Source organism: Muscardinus avellanarius (genome assembly GCF_963383645.1).
Source record: "Muscardinus avellanarius genome assembly, chromosome: 13".
Classification (NCBI taxonomy): domain Eukaryota; kingdom Metazoa; phylum Chordata; class Mammalia; order Rodentia; family Gliridae; genus Muscardinus; species Muscardinus avellanarius.
In genome coordinates, this window is record NC_137799.1 from 4,811,673 (window position 1) to 4,835,494 (window position 23,822).

At 40.5% G+C, this 23,822-nt stretch overlaps 1 protein-coding gene and 1 pseudogene across 2 annotated transcripts in view; both read left to right on the forward strand.

The window, feature by feature from the left end:
* Positions 1-23,822, forward strand: part of SETX (senataxin) — a gene marked incomplete at both ends in the record, with an annotated part of 83,398 nt that overhangs the window by 38,636 nt on the left and 20,940 nt on the right. Inside the window, 10 exon segments of the mRNA XM_080708865.1 lie at positions 3,260-3,433; positions 6,204-6,436; positions 7,756-7,923; positions 8,446-8,602; positions 17,720-17,821; positions 18,281-18,396; positions 19,660-19,680; positions 19,682-19,717; positions 20,400-20,471; positions 23,402-23,551. Of these exon segments, the coding sequence (XP_080564991.1) occupies positions 3,260-3,433; positions 6,204-6,436; positions 7,756-7,923; positions 8,446-8,602; positions 17,720-17,821; positions 18,281-18,396; positions 19,660-19,680; positions 19,682-19,717; positions 20,400-20,471; positions 23,402-23,551 (1,229 nt within the window).
* LOC308272573 (akirin-1-like) lies at positions 33-537 on the forward strand (annotated as a pseudogene). The gene has a single exon. The product of its transcript is annotated as an akirin-1-like (transcript).

A 23,822-nucleotide genomic window follows, 5' to 3' on the forward strand; every position in this document is an offset into this window, starting at 1 on the left:
CCGTCAGCGGCAGGGCGATGCTTTAGTGGCCCATGGAGTTCCATGCGGTGCTGCTGAGCCCCGGCTTGCTGAAGTGGTGGTGCTGTGCCCCTCTGCCCAGCCCCACTCCGAGGCCCCTGGACTCTGAGCTGCCACTCCCAACACAGACCCAGCGGTGAGTGGCGCCTCCTCACCCCAGAGCAGATTTTTCAGAATATAAAGCAAGAATAGAGTCTGTTGTCAGAGATGGAGACATTTCGAAGCTGTTCTCAGTCAGAGTGAGTCTTGTCCTTTAGAAATCAAGCGTTGCTGCTCAGCCTTCACAGCACCGAGCTCTCCAGGTTCCTCCTGGGTAAAGAAGGACCAGCCCACTTTCACCCTTTGACAAGTTGGAATAATATGTGAGAGGCTCTTAAAAGACTATGGAGATAAAATTTGGGAGGAGTATGACAAATCCTCAATATCAAACTAGCAGAACAGTATTAATCTTTTGTGAAATTCACACGTGATTAGATTGTGCGGCAATATGGGACAAGACCAACAAGCTATGTATTCTGAAGTTTCTTGTATATCTGGGCACCAGGTTTAACCTCAAGAGATGATTGCTGTACACTTTTTGCAGCTGATCTGATATCACATTTCAGCTCTAAACTTTGCATCCTATGAACACTTAAATGTCTCTGCAGGTCCATTTTATACAACTTGAAAGACCTTAAAACTTTCTTGTTGCCACAAGCATATCTTTCCTTTCTGCTCATCCAATAAACAGCCGTGCCCTAGTATGATAGATTTTCCAAACAAAGTACCTGGAGCGGCAGTGTAGCAAAATATGCCTTCAGTGACATGCAACGAATGGTGTTTCCCCAAGCACAGTTCTGTAAGAAGTGTGTGTGTGTGAGACTGAGTGAGTGTGTGTGTGTTATTATTTGTATTCAAATTTTTTTTATCTTGGGAATTCTGGCTGTGAATTTGATGCATAACAATTATGGTTAAAAACATTTACTTGGTCTAGAGCCGGGCGTGGTGGCGCATGCTCGTAATCCCCGCACTTGGGAGGCTGAGACAGGAGGCTCGCGCAGGTTCAGAGCCAGCCTCAGCTACTTAGTGAGGCTCTCAGCAACTTAGTGAGACCCTGTTTCCAAATAAAATAGAAAAATGGGTCTGGGAGTATAGCCCGGAGGTAGAAAGCCTCTGGGTCTCCCCCCCCCCCAGTACCACCAAAAAAAACCCCATTTACTTGGTCTAATGCTGGGAGTGGTGGCGCACACTTGTAATCCCCACGCTTGAGGCGGAGACAGGAGGATCGCGCAGGTTTGAAGCCAGCTGTGCTGGCTTAGGAGACCCTGTTTCCAAATTAAACAAATATATAAAAAAATAGGTCTGGGAGTGTAGCCCGGAGGTTGAAGGGTTTCCAGGAACCCTGTACCACCCAAAAAACAAACAAAAAAACCCAAAAAAACATTTGCTTGGTCTAAAGAAGATCATTAATGTTTTGTGACCATATAGGTTGTAACAGTGGATTGTTTTATGTGTAGGTATTATTGTTAAATACAGGGACTGTTAACAGGCACAGAACATGAATCATAAGTTAGAACGTACATTAGATGTGATTTGCAGTTTTAGATCTGTGAATGCAGGGTGACAAATAAGAACAAACTGGAGACAGGCCATTGACACATGGACTCCGCCTAGTCATGTTAGAAACATAACTTTGACTCCAAGCCTTAAAATACCCCATGGAGTTGGCACTCAGCTCATTCACACAATCAAAGCTCCCTGGAGCCGCGCGTGTGGCACACACTTATAATCCCCACGCTTGGGAGGCTGAGACAGGAGGATCACACAGGTTCGAAGCCAGTCTCGGCTACTTAGTGAGGCTCTCGGCAACTCAGTGAGACCCTGTTTCCAAATAAAATATAAAATAGGTCTGGGAGTATAGCCTGGAGGTAGAAAGCCTCTGGGTTCCACCCCCAGTACCACCAAAAAGAAAAAAAAAAAAAAAAAAAGGCACCTGTAAAGGGAAAGGTCTAGGAGGAGCAGGAGCATCAGGGTTTGCTTGGAATCGTAATATAGGTGAGCAGACTGGGCCCGGCCCCAGCAGCACTGCTACTTGAGAAGAGCTGCTTCACTTTTTTTAAAATTTTTATTGGTGCATTGTATTCATACATCATAATGGGATTAAAAACTTGTGTAGACATATGTGCACACAACGCCCAGTCAGCCCCCACCCAGCCCCCACCCCATCCCTCCCCATCCCTCCTTCCCATGCTCGGCTTAGTGGTTGACCTCAATATGTTTAAGTACATTGTGTGCTTTAGAGAGTTTCCTTCTTCCCCCTCCCATCCCCTCAGTTAAGTTGTCTTGTTTGCTCCTCTAGAGGATTCCCTTTTTCATCTAGAGTTCCTCCTTTGACCCATTTCTCCTAGGCTTTCACATATAGGGAAAGCATCTGATTTCTTATTTTTTGTGACTGACTAATCTCACTTAGCAAAATGTCCTCCAGTTCCATCTAGCCACTTCACTTTTGTATCAGTTACTAAACACAGAATTTGAATCCTTTGGTCAGTATCCCCCAGACTCTTCTGAGGTGTCCATGTTCAACTGCTTGAGCTTTGTTCTGTCAACCCTGTGCCTGAATTTGCCGACAGGCTGTTCTTCACCTTGTTTCCAAGGCTGCAGAACAGAACGTAGCCTCTGTTTGAGGAGGTGGAAGTTAAGTGTACATTTACTTTTTACTCTTGACTTGTTCAGTACCACATTTTACAAAATGCTTTGTTTCCTTTATTATTATTGTTTCTGGAAAATTCCATTAAAATTCTTTTAGTTTGAATATAGAATAGTTTTTAAAATTATGGCTATTTTGAAATTTTTTTAGTTTAATTCAAGTGTATGCCAATACTTTCCAAAGTAAGGTGATATTCAGAAGCAGTTGTTCTGATGAGATGGCTTAGAGAAATTTGTGGAATATTCACATTGGAAGATTGCTTATTAATGAATGTTTTCAACTTAAATCTAACCAAAACCTGCATTGTTATTCTTGGTACATTTTCATTATAAAGTGTTAACAAGCTTAGTTGCAAACAAAATCCTTAAGCTAAGATTATGTATGTGTGTATACACACACACACATACACACACATATATATATATGTACACACAAACACACACACACACACACACACACACACACAAAATAGGACCAGGGGTATATCTGGGAGTCCCCAGTACTGCCAAAAAAAAAAAAATAGAATTATATAAATGATAACTTGTTGTTTCATAGTGTTTCTGGAGGAAGGTGAATTAGCCAAACAGCTTCATCCAAAGGAAAATGATTTGGTGTTTTTGGTTCCTGAGAAAGTAAATGAAGAGAAAAGAGATAGAGAGAGAAATCCCATGCAAAATCTCCATGAATATTATTGTGGTTATGTTCATAAATTTCGCCGCACTTCTGTAGGTAAGTATATAATGAGGCATTGACAAGGAATCTTATCAGATAGAAGTGTATCTTTTTTAAATTTTTTATTGGTGCATTATATTCATACATCATATTGGGGTAAAAAACTTTTGTGGACATACATGTACACATCACCCATTTAGCCCCTACTCAATTCCACCCCATTCCTTTCCCATCCCTCCTTCCTATGCTTGGCTTAGTGGTTGACTTCGATTTGTTTAAGTACATTGTGTGTTTTAGAGAATTTCCTTCTTCCCCCCTCCTGTCCCCTCATTTAGGTTGTCTTATTTGCTCCTCTATAGGATTTCCTTTTTCATCTAGAGTTCCTCCTATGACCCATTTCTCCTAGGCTTTCACATATAGGGAAAGCATCTGATTTCTTATTTTTTGTGACTGACTAATCTCGCTTAGCATAATGTCCTCCAGTTCCATCCATTTCCCTGAAAATTATGTATTTAAGTTTTTTTAATGGCTGAGTAAAATTCCATTGTGTACATATCCCACAGTTTTGTAATCCATTCATCTGTTGATGGACATCTTGGCTGGTTCCACAGTTGGGCCATGGTGTATTGTGCAGCTATGAACATAGGTACACATGCCTTAGTTTGAGAAGTGTATCTTTTCATTATCCTGTAAGTCTTGATTCGCTAGCCCTGTATTTGCTACATACTTAGCAAATAGATACTCACTCTTGTCATTTCAATCTTTTCTAGCTTTGCTGGACTCAAGATCCTTTGTTTATTGCTATAACCTCATCCTTTAAAAGCTTTCTTTTAAAATGTCCTCGTAGGGTGCATTCCTTCAGTCGTCATTGTACTTGTTATTACACAGACCATCTGTAAGCTGTCTGTGTGTTACATCACATTCCAGCCTAGGTTTCTTGGCTAATTACTGATAAGACCAAACATAAAACTCATTTTTAAGGCAGCTTGAGGAGTCTCCTGTTTTCTAGCACTCTGATTCATTGTATTCTAGGGAGTTCTCTTTCCATACCTAGCAGTGCCAGGCAAGTGCCAGGCAGTATGTCTTCTCCTCTGTGTGCATGTAGAATGTTCTCCAGGGCCCTGTAAGATAGTAGGAATTGTTTGTCAGGAAATCATGGGATATAAAGTAACCACCTGTTCAAGATTGTCCTTAATATCAAGTGGTCAGTCCAGAATTAAACCTCCACCCAAGATAGATTTTCACTATGTTGTTATGTTGTGTATGTTGACTAGGCTGGTCCCAAACTATTGGGTTCGAGCAATCTTCCCGCCGAGGCCTCCCACATAGCTGGGATTACAGGTGTATACCACGACACCTGGCTCAAAACCTCCTTTTGTTTGAATACAAAGCCACTTTATTTTGTGACACACTTCAACTTTCTTAGTTATGGGAAGAAAAGAACATGAATTTATTACTCCTCTTTTTTGTATTATATCATAGAGCAGCAACAAGCTGGCTACAGTGGCACATACCCGTAACCCCAGATACTGAGGAGGTTGAGGCAGGAGGATTGATCCCAAGTTTGAGGCCAGCTTGGCAACTCAGTGAGAACCTTTCTCAAACAAAAAATAAGGACTGGATGTAGCTCAGTGGTAGAGGGCCCTAGATTCAGTCCCAGCACCCCCACCTCACACCCACAGCAGCAAGCCTCCTTAGGTCATAATATACAGACGTACCATTTGTATGGTGACCTGAGCTTGGTTCTGTGCAGAGTGCATTTCGAAGCGTTACTACAGGGTAAATGGCTTCATTGGTGCTTTTGGCTCTTGCTTATGTCTGCATTCTTTCCTGAGATTCTCAATAGATCTAAGTGGTCTATGTGATACCTTCATTCAGGCAGCCATTGGACATTTCAAGCCTGCACAATCGGAGTCTCCCTCTAGTCCCAGCTACTCTTCCCTTGGTCTTTCCCGTGCTGATAAGCAGGGCCTCCGTTCTTCCCTTTTCTTAGGCAAAAAACCTTGAGAACATCTATGGTCCTTTCTTTCTGTCACTTGTATCTAATTCATCAGCAAATATCATTGTCTTTTTTTGCAATATAGTTAAAATCCAGTCCTCACTTCTATTACTATATCCTTATCCAGATTGCCACTGACTTATACCTAGACTGATGCAGTACCCTTGAAAGTGGCTTTTGTGATTTTTCTTTGAAGTCCATCTTCTGTCTGTAAGAGAGATTCTTTTTAATAGATAAGGTGGGGCATATTATTTCTACACAAAGCCACCCTGTGCCTTTCTACCTAAGCATTCAGAATCATTACCGTGATATACAGAGTTCTATAAAATATAGCTCTATTTTACTCTCTGGACCTCTTGGCACTTTTCTCATTATTTCTTCCAGACATACTAGTCTCCTCCCTGTGTCTAAAATACTCCTAACACATCTCTGCTCCTGGTCTTTGTAGTTGGTGAGCCTCCACTTGTAGCATCTTTATCCCCTAACATAAAGGTGTGTCGGTCCTTCAAGTCTCTGCTCAGTGTCATCTCAACAGGACAGCCCTCCCTGACCAGCCTGTCTGCCTCATCCACTTTCTTTTACTTCTCTGTGGGACTTACAAGCAAGGTGTGTTTATTTGGTATCTGCCTCTGTTTTTTAGAAAATAAGTCTCTGGAAGACGAGAACTTTGCCTTGTTTTTAGGAAGTGGTCTGTAAAATTTTATTGAGTGAATTATTTAAATAATATACAAAAACATAAGTTATAAAATACTTGATTCTGAATACCTTTTCAGTTGGACTAGATTATTCACTGGTAACTAAAATACTCTTTTTCTTCCTTGCTAATAGTACGCAATGGGAAATCTGAGTGTTACCTTTCCATTCAGACTCAAGAATATTTGCCAGCCAATTTAAATGAACTTATGAAATGTGTCGTTATAAGTTCTCTGGTAACTACACAAAGGAAGTTGAAAGCCATGTCTCTGTTGAGTGGTCGGAACCAACTGGCCAGAGCTGTTCTGAATCCAAACCCTATGGACTTCTGTCCCAAAGATTTGCTAACCACAACATCGGAGAGAATTGTGAGTACTGATTGTACGATTCCAGGGAAAGTCACAGTGATGCCAGCGTCCTATTTTTAGCTCAACATATTCTTTGTCTACGACAAGATGTATTTACTGTGTGTTTTCAGTGGTATTTAGCATTTGGTTTTAATATTGCAAAGTGTATAATTGCCTAGTCAGTTGACCTCGGGGAAAGGGACAGGGCAATAAAGAGTTAGAGGTATGCTAGAAAAACACCATCAACATGTTAGGTTAGCATCCTTCCTGAATGTTTATTATTAGGTGACTAATATTCAGGAGTAGGAGTATCAGGTTTGACGAGTTAGTTTTGCACTTGAATGATTGATGGAGAATTGACTGATTTTGTTGCAGATGCAAAGATGAAGTAGTTGCCTTTTTGTGTGCAAAGTTGTCATTTTGTGTACACCTGCATATACATTTCAGGATATTAGCACAGCATTGCAGAAGGAAGCTAGTATTTTTGGACCCCACCGTGTGGTAGGGCTTTCATTTGCATATCTCAGTTTTCACCTTGCACAGAATCCCAGACTTAATGAGTCGAGGCTATTGCCAGGTAAGCTGAGTGACCTAGCTTTAAACCGATCTCATAAATTCTAGTTCTCCTTACTATATCGCATTGTGTTAGGAAAGAAATAGTCACGAAATATTTTTACTGTTTTGAGAATCAAATGGAAAAATAATAGAAGGAAAATACAGATTAGTAAATGAAACTTTTATATTTGTAAAAATCACAAACCGGACTTGGTAGTCCATGCCTATAATCCCAATACTTGGGAGGCTGAGCCAGGAGGATTGCAGGTTTGAGGCCAGACTCAGCAATTTAGCAAAGTCATGTTTCAAAATGAAAAACAGGGCTGAGGTTGTAGCTGTGGGGTAGAATACCCCTGGGTTCAATGGCCAGTATTAAACACACACACACACACACACACACACACACACACACACACACACACACACAATTGTTATTATTTGTAAGTGGGCTGAAGACTACAGACACTAATTAGTAATTCATTACTTTTCTTCTCAGTGGTGAAAGTGGTTCTTAGATTAAAAGTCATAACCAGCCAGGCGTGGTGGCACACGCTTGTAATCCCTGCGCTTGGGAGGCAGAGGCAGGAGGATCACGCAGGTTCGAAGCCAGCCACGCTGGCTTAAGAGACCATGTTTCTAAATAAAAATTTTAAAAAAAAAAACATAACCAAAGTTTTTGTGCAGCACAGATTGGTGGAAGAAATTCAAACATGTTTTCCATTACCTTTCTGTCTTATGTCACTATAGAAAAAATAACTCATTCTCACAAATGTCTTTTTATATAGATTGCCTACTTAAGAGATTTTAATGAAGACCAAAAGAAAGCAATAGAAACTGCGTATGCCATGGTGAAACAGTCCCCATCAGTTGCCAAGATTTGTCTGATTCATGGGCCACCTGGAACAGGAAAATCAAAAACTATTGTTGGCCTCTTGTACCGCTTACTGACAGAGGTGAGTATGAGTGAGGACACTGCAACTGTTAGCTGGACACGTGAGTTCACTTCTGGAATTCCCTTCATTTTCGTGTTGTGTTTTGTTACTTGCAGCAGTGGATTGTGCGTGTTTTTGATATTGTTTAGAACTGTATCAGAGAATAAGGTGGCAACGGGAGGAAAGGTTATAAGAAGTTAAAAGATCAGAAAACACTATCTTCAGTGAAGTCCTCAGCATTGAGAAATGGTGGTTGTCAGGCTTCTTTATAGGTCACATCTAAAGCTAGGAAACCATCTTGAATATTCTTCTTTTGGTTGGACTGGATATTAATTAATATAAGTAAATTTAAAGTAGAACTCAGAGCAGTTATAAAATTGTATGCCAGGGTGACTATATCAGTGTGAGATGTAGGTGTTTTTATTTATTTTTAGCTGTTTATAATGAGAACTTTCACACATACATGGAAGTAGAAAACAACTCTATTTAACAGAGCTCACAGAATTTTTTGTGTGTATTTGTTTGGTGTCTGACAAATTTTAGAACCAGAGAAGGGGACATTCAGACGAAAACTTCAATGCCAAAATCAAACAGAACCGGGTCCTCGTGTGTGCGCCTTCCAATGCAGCTGTGGATGAACTCATGAAAAAAATTATCCTCGAATTCAAAGAAAAGTGTAAAGACAAGAAGAATCCTATGGGTATGACACTGGGGTGTTTTAAATTTATTTGTTGTTGTGTTTTGTTTTCAGTATTTAGTGTTGACAGTTTTCAATGACAGAGCAAGCTAGTCCTGGGCCCGTGGCCCCCTTGAGCTTATAGATTGGTTTAGCAGATATTTTATTGAGCATTCCCTCACTCTGTGACAAGTACTGAGGTTTCAACGGTGAGATGAAGTGAGGGACTTCAGTGGGTAGTTAGAGGATGAAGTGGTCAGTTCTAGAACGGGGCTGAAATGTGGTGTGCTTTCACACATCAGAGGGGCCCTCCACCTCCATCGTTGAGGGGAAGGAGGACTTTTTTTTTTTTTTTTTTTCCCTAGGGATGGATCCCAGGGGCATTCTACCTCCAACTACACCCAGCCCTATTTTTATTTTTTATTTTGAAACAGGGTCTCACTGAATTGTAAAAGGCCTTACTAAAAGTAGCTGAGGCTGTCCGCAAACCTCGATTCTCCTGTCTCAGCCTCCTGAATGCTGGGATGACAAGCGTGCGCCACCACACCTGCCTTGGAGGGATTTTTATGCTTACTAAGTGCTTACTGTGTGTGAGTAATCTTCAGAATAATCTATGTACGAGTGACTGCCAGAGCGGGGTGGGGACTGGAGTTTGTAGGTGTGTAACTTTTCACTGGAATCTTCTTACACAGGTGGTTCAGTATACTTGAATGATGTAAAATTATTTTTACTTTTATACCACTAAATTTGAATGTAGTACTTTATATCATACTGCTTTTCCAAGCAATAAAATGTCTTGTTTTTCTCACCAGTTTTATTTTCCTTGAGGATACCTAGCACAGCCTTTTTAGCAGTTACTATGAGATTGAGTTGAAATAATATTCTAAATACAGTGGCTTAAATATGATAGAAGTTTCATGTTTGTTGTTCAGACACAGCGGTGCCAAGATTAGGATGAACCAAGCGAGGTGTCTAGGTTGGATTTTTTATTCTTACTAGAGAACCAATGGTAATTTGTGAGTAAAGAGAGAGATTTGGGGGGGGGGTACTGGGGATGGAATCCAGGAGCATTCTACCTCCGAGCTATACCTTAGCACTAGTTTTTATTCTTTATTTCAAAACAGGGTGTAGGTAAGTTATTGAGGCTAGTTGCAAACCACGATCCTCCCATCTCAGCTACCCAAATGCTGGGATTACAAGCATGCGCCACCATGCCTGGCTCTTTTTTTTTTTACACTTTTTAAAAACTATTATTACGCCGGGCGTGGTGGCGCACGCTTGTAATCCCCGCACTTGGGAGGCGGAGACAGGAGGATCGCGCTGGTTCGGAGCCAGCCTCGCTGGCTTAAGAGACTCTGTTTCTACATAAAAATGTTAAAAAATAGGTCTGGGAGTGTAGCCCGTGGGAGTGTATACCAGAGGTAGAAGGGCTTCCAGGAACCCCAGTACCACCAAAAAAAAAAAAAAAAAAAAAAAAAAAAATTATTATTACTTGCAGTGGTCCTAGGTGTGATTTTTTTGTTTGTTTCTGAGTTTCATGTATATTATTTTTTTAGCAGGTTAAAGAGCTTCCTTCTCAGAGTTTTTATCATGAATGGACATTGAATTTCTTTGCCTATCTTTTTTTTGCATTTTAAAAAATATTTTTTTCTTTAATATGCTAATATGGTATTTTATGCCTGACATGGGTAGTGCATGCCTGTAATCTCTGTGCTTAGGAGGCTGAGACAGAAGGATCTCATGTAGAAGCAGCCTTAGCAACTTAGTGAGGTCCTCTACAACTGGGTGAGACCCTGTTTTAAAATAAAAATTTAAAAAGGTGGCTGGGTTTGGTGGCACATGAAGTAATCCCAGTACTTGGGAGCTGAGACAGGAAGAAAACAGGTTCCAGGACAGCCTCGGCACATGGTGAGACTCTTCATCAACCTATCAAGACTCTGTTACTAAATAAAATAGGGCTGGAGGTGTGCCTCAGTGGTAGAATACCCATAGATTCAGTCCTCAGTAACACAATAAATAAATAAAGTTGGTTGGTTGGTTGGTTGTAGGTGGATCTCAGAGGTAGAATGCCCCTAGGTTCAATCCCCACTACAGCAAAACAAAATATGATAAATTATGTGTTTCTAATGTTAAATTTCTTTGATTCCAGCCAGGCGTGGTGGTGCACGCTTGTAATCCCAGCATTTGGGAGACGGAGACTGGAGGATCATGGTTTGCAGACAACCTTAGCTACTTAGTGAAGTCTTTTGCAACTCAGTGAGACCCTGTCTCAAAAGTTTAAAAACGACCAAAAAATAGGGCTGGGGCTGTAGCTCGGAGATAGAATGCCTCTGGAGTTTGTCCCCAGTACTGCAAAAAAAAAAAAAAAAAAAATTTTATTTCTAGAATAGAATCAATATGTCATACATTATTATTTTTTAGCACATTTCTTGATTGCTAATATTTTACAACTTTGTAATTTATTTTTTGTTTGCAATTTTTTGGCATGGTCCTGAGGATTGAACCCAGGAGTGCTCTACCTCTGAGCTACATCTGCAGCTATTTTTATTTTTTTTTTTGAAAAGTCTTTATAGCTGGGCGTGGTGGCGCACGCTTGTAATCCCAGCATTCGGGAGGCTGAGACCTGGAGGATCGTGGTTCGCAGACAGCCTCAGCTACTTAGTGAGGCCCTCTGCAACTCAGTGAGACCCGGTTTCAAAATAAAGAATAAAAAAATAGGGCAGGGGGTGTAGCTCGGAGGTCAAATGCCCCTGGGTTTCATCCCCAGACCCGCAAAAAAGAAAACAGTCTTTATTAATTTATTGTATGCTGGCCTTAAACCTGCAATTCTCCTATCTCGGCCTCCCAAGTATATTGGATTATAGGTGTGTAGTTGTTCATAAACAAGGCCAGCTTGTCATTTTTCTTTGTCAATATATCCTTTTTTTGAATACTAAAGTTATGTAGACTTTAATAAATGAATTGAGAAATGTTTGTTTATTCGTTGCAATGTATGAGATTATCTGTTTTGCTATTAGTGTTATATTTTTTGATAGAATGGGTTTTTTGCATTATTTAAAATGTCTTCATTGATTATAGGTCTAGTCAAGTTTTCTGATTTTGACTAGTCTTGTTAATTCTTATTTTCCAAGAAAAATTTCTGAGCCAGGTGTGGTGGCACATGCTTGTAATCCCAGCATTCGGGAGGCAGAGACTAGAGGATCGCGGTTCCTGGACAGCCTCAGCTACTTAGTGAGGCCCTCTGCAACTTGTGAGACCCTGTCTCAAAGAATAAAAAATAGGGCAGGGGTTGCAGCTCAGAGGTCGAATGCCCCTGGGTTCCATTCCTAGACCTGCCAAAAAAAAAAAAAAAGAAAGAAAATTTTCTTTTGCTTTTATATATTGGTATAAATCTGGTCTTTCTTTCTTTCTTTATTTATTTCTTTTTTTTGTGGTACTGGGAATGGAACCCATGGGCCTTATACCTCTAAGCTATACTCCGAGCCTTATTTATTTATTTGTTTGTTTATTTATTTATTTGCAGTACTGGGAATGGAACCCAGGGGCATTCTACCTCCAAGCTACACCCCCAGCTCAATTTTTTTTTTCGTCTTTTTATTTTTGAAACAGGGTCTTACTGAGTTGCAAAGGGTCTCACTAAGTAGGTGAGGCTGTCTGTGAACCATAATCCTCCTGTCTCAGCCTCCAGATAGCTGAGATTACAAGCATGCACCACCATGCCCAGCAGCTCCTAGCCTTATTTTAATTTTATTTGGAAACAGGGTCTCACCGAGTTGCTGGGTGACTCGCTAAGTTGCTGCAGCTGGCTGTGAACCTGCAGTCCTCCTGTCTCAGCCTCCCAAGTACGGGCATTATAAATGTGCACCACAACACCCAACTCACTCTCATTTTTCAATAGCTCAAATGTATGTAGGGTTGGGTCCCCATTATCATTCCCTGTGTTATGTATTTTATTGTTCAAATTCACATGTGGCACAGATCTGTGATTGGAAAGTTTCAGAGAAGATGAGTTTTTTTTTTTTTTATCTCACCCCTTTGCTTTCTGATAGGCATTAAAATCTATGCCTACATTATAGAAATTTTTATTGGAATGGTAGTTTTGGCAAAGGAGACATTTGTCTAGTTTGAAGAATGATTTTTAAATATCTGTATATTACCATAAATTATACTTCATTAATGTTCTTTTTAAAATAGCAGAACAGGCAGGCATGGTAGTGTGTGCATGTAATCCCAGAATTTAGGAGGCTACAGCAGGCTTGAAGCAGGCCTTAGTGGCTTCGTGAGACCCTGTTGCCAAATTAAAAATAATTTTTAAAAACAGGGCTGAGGTGGTAGCTTGGAGGTAGAATGTCCCTGGACTCAATCCTTGACTAAAAACAAAAGGTAAAGCAAATATCTAGCTACCTAGATTCTAAGCACCCCTTGCCGTATCATGTGAAGGGTATCTATGAAAATGCTTGGACTTTGCTGGATAGAGGGAATGAGCCTCCAGATAATCTCACCCACCTTCCTGCTGCAGACAGTGAAGCAAGCCGTTTTAAACCTTCAAGTCACTTGAGCTTGATGGCGCAGCCTGTGATCTCAGGACTTGGGAGGCTGAGACAGGAGGGTTGAAAAGTAGGGCAGGGGATGTAGCTCAGAGGTAGAAATTCCCCTGGGGTCCATCTCCAGTACTGCCAAAAAAAAAAAAAAAAAAGTAAGCTGGGTGTGGTGGTGCATGGCTGTATTCCCAGTACTTGGGAGGCCGAGACAGGAGGATCCCAGGTTCACAGCCAGCCTGGGTTCAATCCCCAGAACAAAAAACAAAAACAAAACCTTCAACTAAAAGTTGGTCAGAGAAGATGACAGAAAATTGAACTAGAGTCAAAATATCCTGTAGATTACTGTGTAAATAAGCCATTCATTCAATTTATACTTGCTGTGTGCTGGCCACAGTGTAGGCAGTGACCAAACCAAACCCATTTCTCATGGGGCTCAACACTCAGTGAAAGGAGATAGGATAGTCAGTGAGCAGGTATTAGTTTGCTATCTCAGAGCAGGGCAGATTGCTGATGAACTCTGTAGGATTGCTGTAACTTATCCCAGTGATAGAGTCAGAAAGTTTTAAATTAAATAACAAAATGTAAGTTGAGACAAAAATTACTTAGTAATAGGCAGGTTAACTATGTTTACAGTTTCATTTGTCCCTTAGATTCTAGAGTAGCCATGCAATGTGGGGCATAGTTTCAAAACTTAATTCTGAAGCTGAGCATGGTGGCACATGCTTGTAATCCCAGTACTTGGGAGTCTTGTGTCAGGAGGATCACAGGTTTGAGGGCATTCCCAGCAAGTAGTGAGACTCATCAGCCTAGTGAGACCTGTTTCTAAATAAGAAATAAAATGGGGCTGGGGTGTAGCTCAGAGTTGTAGATAAATGCCTCTAGGTCAGATCCCCAGTAACACACACACATCTTTACTCTGAGGATTCTGCAAAAAAGGTTTTTTTTTTTTAATTTTTTTTATTTTATTGGTGCACTGTATCCATACATCATAGTGGGATACAAACTTTTGTAGACATACATGCACACATCGCCCAGTCAGCCCCCACCCGAACCCCACCCCATTCTCTCCCCATCCCTCCCTCCCATGCTTGGCTTAGTGGCTGACATCTACTATTATAGCAATTTATCCAAAATTAAAAATGATAATCTCACATAACAGTTTCATTTGTCTGATACCAAGCTTTTGATGACTTAAAGATAACATTTCAATATTTCTTTTTGTTTCTTTCTTACCAGAGAATATATTTTTTTTTTAGGTGAAACTATCATATATTTATATATTTATTTTTCAGAAAAAAAAATCTATCCTAATATTGAAAATGGACTCTAGATACCCAAAACGATCTTGAAAAAGAACAAAGCTAAAAGATTTATATTTTCTGATTTCAAACCATATAAAGCTACAATAATTGAAACAGTGTAGTAATATTCTAAAGGCAGATATATAAACCATTGGAGTTAAATAAAAGCCTAGAGCTAAATTCTTCCCTATATTGTCAAGTTTTTTTTGACAAGGTTTCCACGAACATTTGGTGGTGGAAATAATAATCTTTTAACTAAATATTGTTGAAACATAATAATTACATGGAAAAGAATAAAGTTGGACCCTTACCTAATCCCATATACAAATATTAACTCAAAATAGATAAAAGACCTAAATATAAATCTTAAGACTATAAACTTTTAGGAGAAAATCTGGGTCATAAAACCTCACAACATTGAAATTGGCAGTAAGCCGGGCGTGGTGGCACACGCTTGTAATCCCCGCGCTTGGGAGGCAGAGACAGGAGGATCGCGCAGGTTCGAAGCTAGCTGCGCGCGCTGGCTTAGGAGACCCTGTTTCCAATTAAAAATGTAAAAAAAGAAAGAAATTGGCAGTGATTTCTTGGGTATGATTTCAATGGCACAGGCAACAGAAGAGTATACAAACTCCCTAAAAAATAAAAAAAAAATATTGTATATCCAAAGACAATGTACAGTTACTAATAGAATGGGATAAAATATTTCCAAATGCTATATCTGAAGGTATATTAATATTCCAACTAGAAATCCTAAAAATTAACAATAAAGGCAAACAATACCATTTAGAGATAGGTAAAAGACTAACATAAATAATGAATCTCCACAGATAATCAGTCTTAGTTGTCTGTTGGATGGAAACTCTTGTTTCTCTGGTTCTGGTGTGTGTTACCTATTTCTTCTTTGTAGTTAATCTCTTTGAGTATTTTCTCTAGTGCTGGTTTTGAAGACATAAATTCCTTCAGTTTCTGTTTGTCGTGGAAGCTTCTTATTTCTCCATCTAATTTGATAGAAAGTTTTGCTGGGTAGGAAATTTTTGGCTGGAAGTTGTTTTCTTTCAGAGTTTGGAATATGTTACTCCAAGCCCTTCTGGCTCTCATGACTTGGTTTGGGAAGTCTGGAGTGATTCTAATTGTTTTGCCTCTGAATGTCACTTGGCCCTTTGTTTTTGTTGCCTTTAAGATTCTCTGCTTGGCTTCCACATTGGTCATTTTGACAATTATGTGGCGTGGGGATCCTCTTCTCCGATCATGTCTAAAGGGAGTTCTATAAATTTCCTGGACCTGTGTATCAACCTCTTGCTCTGTGTTTGGAAAATTTTCTATTACTTCCTTGAAGAGATTGTTGATCCCTTTGGTTTCACTTTCTTTTCCCTCCTCTATTCCAATTATTCTTAGGTTAGCTCTCTTAAAATGGGCCCATATTTCTTAAATATCAGATTCCTGCTGTCGGATATTTTTTCCTAGATTAGAAACTATGCGTTCATTTTTGGAATGATCATCTTCTAAGAGCGAGATTTTGTTCTCCATGTGGTCTAATCGGTTGTTTGTGCTTTGAATTGAGGGCTTTACTTCATTAATTGCATCCTTTATCTCTTTTTGGCTCTCTCTGAGTTCTTTTCGAAGCATCTCTATTATTTCTAGTTATTTTCCTGATTTGATCTTCTAGAAATCTCTGATTTTCTGTTTTATCAGGTTCTGATGTTGTGGGGTTGTGGGCATTCATTGCTCCAGTATTATTCCTCTTTCCCATGATTTCGGAAGTTTGTGCCTTCTCTGGGTTCTTCCCTGGGTCACTATGACTTCACTTAAGGTGCTCTGGATCTCGAGTCTGTAGTATCTCAGACCCCACTACTCCTTTACTGGGTTGTATCACAGAGTCTCCCACCCAGAGAGTCGATAGAGGCTGCTTTAGACTGTGGGGGGTGCCAGGTTGCCCGTTCTCCTATGGTGTGATATCTCTGCCACCGCCACTCCCCCACTGGGTCAAGTCCCAGGGAGTACAGTACTGGGATTTCTCCTCTGTGGCCCGCAATTTGACTCACTGTTCTTGAGTATGCAGATGTAGCTGTACTGGATTCGGTGAATTCTCTGCTGCTGCCGCCGGTGGCAATATGGCATCGCTGCTACGCCCTCGGCCGTGAGGCTGGCGTATTTCTTCTTGGTTTTGATTTCCACTCTGAATCCCTGCAGCGTGTGCTGAGCTCAGCTGCAAAAAAGGTTTTGATAGTAAGATTTTTTTTTTTTTTTTTTTTTTTGTCTGTGTGTGTGTGTCTGTGTGAAATTTGAGATTGAGCACAGGGACATTCTATCTCTGAGCTATACCCCCAGCCCTATTTTTATTTTGAAACAGTTTTACTACATTGATAGTCTCACTACTTGCTGAGACTGGCCTCAAACCTGCAATCCTCCTGTTTCAGCTTCCCAAGTACTGAGATTACACTCTTGCACCACCACACCCAGCTCTCAGATTCCATTTTGATAACTCAGATGTATTAGTACATGAAAATCCTTACCCTGCTTTATTTTAACATTCCCCAAGTCTATTTTGCCATGGAGTATTACATAGAACATACCTTGAATAGCATGAATTTTAACTCTGCAGCATACTGTTTGTGTAACTTTGCTAGTTTGTATGATAGAAATGATAAGGACTTGCTCTATGGGATTGTTATAAAGAATATCTGAAATAATGCATATTAATTGACTAAGTCTCTAGTGCGGTTCCTTGTATCTCATTGATCATGTTAATCCTTTTCTCTGATTGCAACATTTTCTTAGAAATAGGTACTATTTATGGAGACAGAATTTGTTGGCATTATCCTTATTAAATCTTTAACTGATGCATGGTGGCATGGTGGCACACACTTGTAATCCCCGCGCTTGGGAGGTGGAGACAGGAGGATCGCACAGGTTCAAAGCCAGCCGTGCTGGCTTAAGAGACCCTGTTTCCAAATTAGAAAAGTATTAAAAAATATATATATAGGTCTGGGAGTGTAGCCCGGAGGTAGAACGGTTTCCAGAACCCCAGTACCACAAAAAAAAAAAAAAAAAAAATTTTTTAACTGAGCAGAGGTGGTGGCGTATACTTGTAATCTCAGCATTTGGGAGGCTGATACTGGAGGATCGTGGTTTGCAGAGAGCCTCAACTACTTAGGCCCTCCAGAAATTAGTTTGACCCTGTTTCAAAATAAAGAATAAAAAATAGGGCAGGGGGTATAGCTCGGAGGTCAAATGCCCCTGGGTTCCATTCCTAGTACTACATACACACACAAATTCTTAACTGTTATTTTTATCAACAGGAAACTGTGGAGATATCAATTTAGTACGCCTGGGTCCTGAAAAATCTATTAATAATGAGGTTCTGAAGTTCAGTTTGGACAGCCAAGTCAACCACAGGATGAGTAAGTGCTAACCAAACGTGGTCCATAGCAGTGTCTTCTATGTCTCTTTGTGTGATAAAAAGTAATTGGGAACTTAAAGTTATTTGGAGACCTTAGAAATAGTCCAACTTAGCCGCGCATGGTGGCACACACTTGTAATTCCAGTAGTTAGAAGGCTGAAACAGGAGGATTATAGGTTTGCCACAGCCACAGCTACTTAGTGAGGCCCTCCACAGCTTAGTGAGACCCTGTTTCAAAACAAAGAATAAAAAAATAGGACTGGGATGTTAGCTCAGAGGTAGAATGCCCCTGGGTTCAACCCCCAGTACCACCAAAAAAAGAAAAAGAAATAGTCCAACTTTGGGAACTAGATTTTCTTTTCATGGTTGCGCACGTGCGCGCGCACGTGCGTCCGTGCGTGTGTGTGTGTGTGTGGGTGTGTGTTAGAAATTGCATATAATTTTCTTTTCTTTTTATTAGAAAAAGACTTACCTTCTCATGTTCAGGAGATGCATAGAAAAAAGGAGTATCTAGATCATCGGCTTGATGAGCTTTCACGGCAGCGAGCTCTATGCCGAGGTGGACGGGAAATACAGGTATCTAAGCATTTGCTTACATAGAGTTTTAACTTATAATGGGTACCCAAAGGTAGACGACTATTTGATGTCATTCTTCTGTTGCGGAATAGCGTGATTCATATATAGAAACAGACTAGTTGGGCACAGGGGCATATGCCTGTCATCCCAGCTATTTAAGAAGCTGAAGGAGGAGGGCTGCAAGTTTGAGGCGATCTTGACAACTTAACAAGGCCCTGTCTCAAAACTGAAAAGGGGGTGGGGTATGGTGGTGCACACCTGTGATGTCACTGCTTGGGAGGATGAGACAGGAGGATCGCAGGTTGTTTCAAATTAAAAATAAAATAGGGCTTGGGTATATTTCTGAGATGAGATGCTCAGAAGGTAGATTCAATCCCCATTACCCCCCTCCCCAAAGAAAAAGGGCTGGGGGTATAGGTCAATGGTAGAATGTTCCTGGTATTGGTCTCATTTTTGGGGAGGAATGTATATTGAATGTGGTATTTCATCAGGGGTTAGCAAATGTTTTCTTAACAGAAAAGCGTTGTGGGTGCCAGGCATGGTGTTGCACGCTTGTAATCCCAGCATTCGGGAGGCTGAGACAGGAGGATCACGGTTCGCGGACAGCCTCAGGTACTTAGGTCCTCCGCAACTTAGTGAGACCCTGTTTCAAAATAAAGGATAAAAAATAGGGCAGGGGGTGTAGCTCAGAAGTCGAATGCCCCCGGGTTTGATCCCAAGACCCGCAAAAAAAAAAAAAAGAAAAAGTGTTGTGGGCTTAAGGTATGTGTTGCAACTACTTGGCTATGTTACAGTGGGAAATCCACTGTAGATAATACACGGACAAGTAAATGTGTTGAGTCAAAAAGACTTCACTTGCCGGGCGTGGTGGCGCATGCTTATAATTCCCGCGCTTGGGAGGCGGAGACAGGAGGATTGTGCAGGTTCAAAGCCAGCCACACTGGCTTAAGAGACCCTGTTTCCAAATTTTAAAAGTATTGAAAATAGGTCTGGGAGTGTAGCCCGGATGTAGAAGGGTTTCCAGGAACCCCAGTACCACACACACAAAAAAAAGACTTCACTTGCAAAAGCAGAGTGTGTGTTGAATTAGCTCAAATTAGGTTAAATACAAAGGGACTTTGGTTAACTACAAAGAGACTTTATTAGCCTCATACACCTGAGAGATCCAGTAGTGGGTTAGCTTCAAAATGGGTGAATTCAGAGGCTCAAACTATATCATTTCCCCAAACCTTGATTTATTTTTGTCACCAATTTCTTCTCTAGGAGAAGACAAGTGCCAGCATTCTCTGGGGTTTACCATCCAAGGTTAGAAACCACAGAGAAGGTCTCTCTCCCACCATCCAGGCAACAGTGACAAGGAAGTCCCTGAGTAGACAAACAGGTGTAATAGTGTAATTAAGGGAATGAATGGGTGCTGTGATTTGCCAGCCAGTATTGTGTGCACATCACTGTGGCTGGAGGAAAGGTTGGGTATGACTGACAATCTCATTTGAACCGCCTAGAAAGGAGTGGAGGGATGATGCCCCAAAGGTTTGAATGCCAAGCAGATTGATAGCATGCATGTAACACCCTGGACATAGCTCCATCTCTCACAGCAACGGGAAATGCATCAGGACGTAACTGGCCAAGAGAAAACTAGCTGGTTTAAGTTTGTCATTGGTAAAACTTTTCTATTTTATTTTATTTTATTTTATTTCTGTAGTACTAGGGATAGAACCGGGGCATTCTACCTCTGAGCTATACCTCTAGCCTTACTTTATTTATTTTTTTTAAATTTGGAAACAAGGTCTTATTAGGTTGTGGAAGGCCTCACAAGGTTCCTGAGGCTGGCCCCCAACCTGCAATCCTCCTGTCTCGGCCTCCTTAGTATTGGGATTACAGATATGCACCACCGTGCTCACTTGAAATACTTTTATGCTCACTTTGATATGTGAAAAAGTACATTGGAAAGCATTCTGATGTGCTTATTTTAATTTTAATGATGGCATTCTAACTTTTTCCAGAGGCAAGAATTAGATGAAAACATTGCCAAAGTTTCAAAAGAAAGGCAAGAACTTGCTTCTAAAATTAAAGAGGTAAGTAGTTCACCTGTGGCATTTTCTTAATCTATAAAATAGTACAGACAGTGACTCTTGTCAGTTTGATTTCTACAAGTGTTTATCCTGGGAGTTGGGGATGGAGCTTGCCTAGAGTGTGTGAAGCCCTCGCTTTGATTCTGGTACTGCACCCGCCACCCAAAAAAATGTTTGTTGTATAAAATTGCAAAGTCCTACAAAAATGGGGGAAATTGTATAATTATGTTTGTATTTTTTCCTTTAACCTAAAAATGAATTCTTATCATAATCTGAAATTTCTAAAAAAGAAGTGATAAGTTATTTTTTTCACTTTTTAGGTCTGGGTAAATATGAGAAATTTCTCTTATAATGTGATAGTATAATCTCTTCCACATCCATTGCCAAAAAAAATCTATGAATACATAATGAACAATTATGAATATAGCTCATGAAGTTATATTCATGAAATAGTTTATGAAACTATACATTTGCACCTGTTTTCTCTATTAGAAAAAAGAAGGAGCTGGGCGTGATGGCGCACGCTTGTAATCCCAGTACCTGGGAGCCTGAGACAGGAGGATCACGCAGGTTCAAAGCCAGCCTCAGCAGTTTAGTGAGGCTCTCAGCAACTTAATGATTCCAAATAATGTTAAGTAGGTCTGGGAGTGTGGCCTGGAGGTAAAAAGCCCCTGGATTCTATCCCCAAGTCCACGAAATAAAAAATTAAAGCACACATACATTTTAGAAAGAGTGAAAGCTATAGGCCTCCAGGGTTCCAGTCTGAATAGAAGTAGTGACAGACAGGACTTGGCATAAGAAAATAAAGCCTTTTTAAAAATATTACTAATTTTGGCTTAAAGCATATACTCTTCCTACTTGTTTTTTGAGTCTTTAGGATGTACAGTTGCCCCTCACATCCTCAAGGGATTGGTTCTGCCACCGTCCAATACACACTCACACACTGATACCAAAATCCAAGGGTGCTTTTTGCATATGCCTGTACATACCTTCAAATACATTAAGTCATCTCTGGGTTATTTATAACGCCTTATGTAACACAAATACTATGTAAATAGTTATCACACTGTATTGTTTAGGGAAAGACAAAAAAATCTGTACATTGTTTAGTACAGATGCATTTTTTCCCCCAAACATTTTCATTCTGAAATTAGTCAACTTTAAAGATGTGAAACCCACAGATGCAGAAAGTGGACTATATAGCTTTTCCCCAGTTTTTTTTTTTTTTTCTTGTGGTGCTGGGGATGGAACCCAGAGGCTTTCTACCTTCGAGCTACACTCCCAGACCTGTTTTTCTATTTTATTTGGAAACAGGGTCTCATTGAGTTGCTGAGGCTGGCTTTGACCTACGCGATCCTCCTGTCTCAGCCTCCCAAGTGCTGGGATTACAAGCATGCGCCACCGTGCCTGGCTTCACCATTATTCTTTAAAAATATCAGATAAGAATTTGAGGCCAGGCGTGGTAGCGCATGGTTGTAATCTCAGTACTTGGGAGGCTGAGACAGGAGGATCAAAGTTTACAGACGTGAGGTCCTCTGAAACTTAGACCCTGTTTCAAAATAAAGAATAAAAATAGGGCTGGGGGCGTGTGTGTGTGGCTAAGAGGCAGAATGCCTCTGGGTTCAATTCCCAGTACTCCCCCGCCCCAGCACACACGAAAGAATTTGACTACTTGAAGTTCGGCAGAGTTAGGTATGTGATGGGATATTCCAAATGAGCCCTAATCAGATCGAGCAGGGTCCTAAGGAGGGGTAACAGCAACTGTTGATGATAGCACTCTGTTTTGAGTTGAGATAGAGTTGTATTTAATCCAGCTCCATTTTGTTCATTTAAACTAAAAACCATGGGAAAGCTTTTTATTAAAATTTTAAACTGAGCACAAAATTAGTCTTCCTAAATTAAGAATAAAATTTGTTTTTCTGTGGGCTATTAAATTGTTCTTGGTGGATTATGCTCTAGATAGCTAGAAGGAAAAGTATCTGACATGACAGGACTCCTGAACCATTTGGCCAGCCACAGTTGCTGCCCTCTTTTCAAAACTTACCCACATGCTTGGAAGGTCCAGGTTGAATGTATAGAGAAAATCGCTGCTGTTCTTTCTCAGTAGCAGAGACAGGCAAACTGAACCATGAATTAAGAGGATCTGATCTCGGATTCAAGCATTAAATGAGTTTAGCATACATTGTGAGGTGTTATTCACAATGTTTCCATCACAGAGACCAAGGTGGCATTTCTTACTGTAGGGATAGAATATTATTCTGAATAATATTATTATTGTTGGTGTTAGCTTTTATAAAATAAAGAACAGAGCTGGGTGTGGTGGCATACACTTGTAATCCCAGCATTTGGGAGGTGGAGACAGGAGGATCTCTTTGCAAGGATAGCCTCAGCTGCTACTTGGTGAGGCCCTTTGCAACTCAGACCCTGTTTCAAAATAAAAAATAGTGCTGGGGGTGTAGTTTGGAGATAGAATGTACCTAGGTTCCAACCCCTGTACTGCAAAATAAATAAAGAAAGAAATAAAGAACAGTATTATAGTATATACTTAAAAACTGAGAGAAAAATGCGCATTCCAGCTTAGTTCTAATCTTGGTTTTACTCAGATAAACGCTTCACAACTCAGTAGACTTACTTAATCTCTGCTTCCTGTGTAGCCTGTATACATTTAGCTGTATTATAATGTACTTCAAATCAGACACTGAATAAATTTTTTAATATGCTTAAGTCATGTTTTATACTTAGACCACAAAGGACAGTATTGTTTGGGGGTAATTTCTGATTGTTTTGAACATTTTTGCTGTTTTCTAGATCTGAAGTTTTTCCCTAAAATTTTCTATCACATAATAAGTGGTGGGTGTTGTTTTATAGTAAATAAGACCTGTCATAGGTAAGGGCTGGCTTACAGCTGAGTATGATTGGTCTTTGTCCCTCAGGTACAAGGACGCCCACAGAAAACCCAGAGCATCATCATCTTGGAGTCCCATATCATCTGCTGCACTCTGAGCACCAGTGGCGGTTTACTTCTCGAGTCCGCTTTCCGAGGGCAAGGGGGTGTCCCTTTCAGTTGTGTCATTGTTGATGAGGTCAGTGAGCATTTGGCCAGACGGCTTTGTTGAGTACTAGGAGGAGCCTTGGGTGACTTGTGGTGCTGAGATGTTGATGAATGGTCTTTCACATCTGATTTGTTTGGTGGTGGTACTGGGGATGGAACCCAAAGGCATTCTATGTCCAGGCTATACCCCAACCCTTTTTTTTGTGTGTGTGGTACTTGTGATTGAACCAGGGGCATTCTACGTCTGAGCTACATCTCCAGCCCTATTTTTTATTCTTTTTTTTTGGAAACAGGGTCTCACT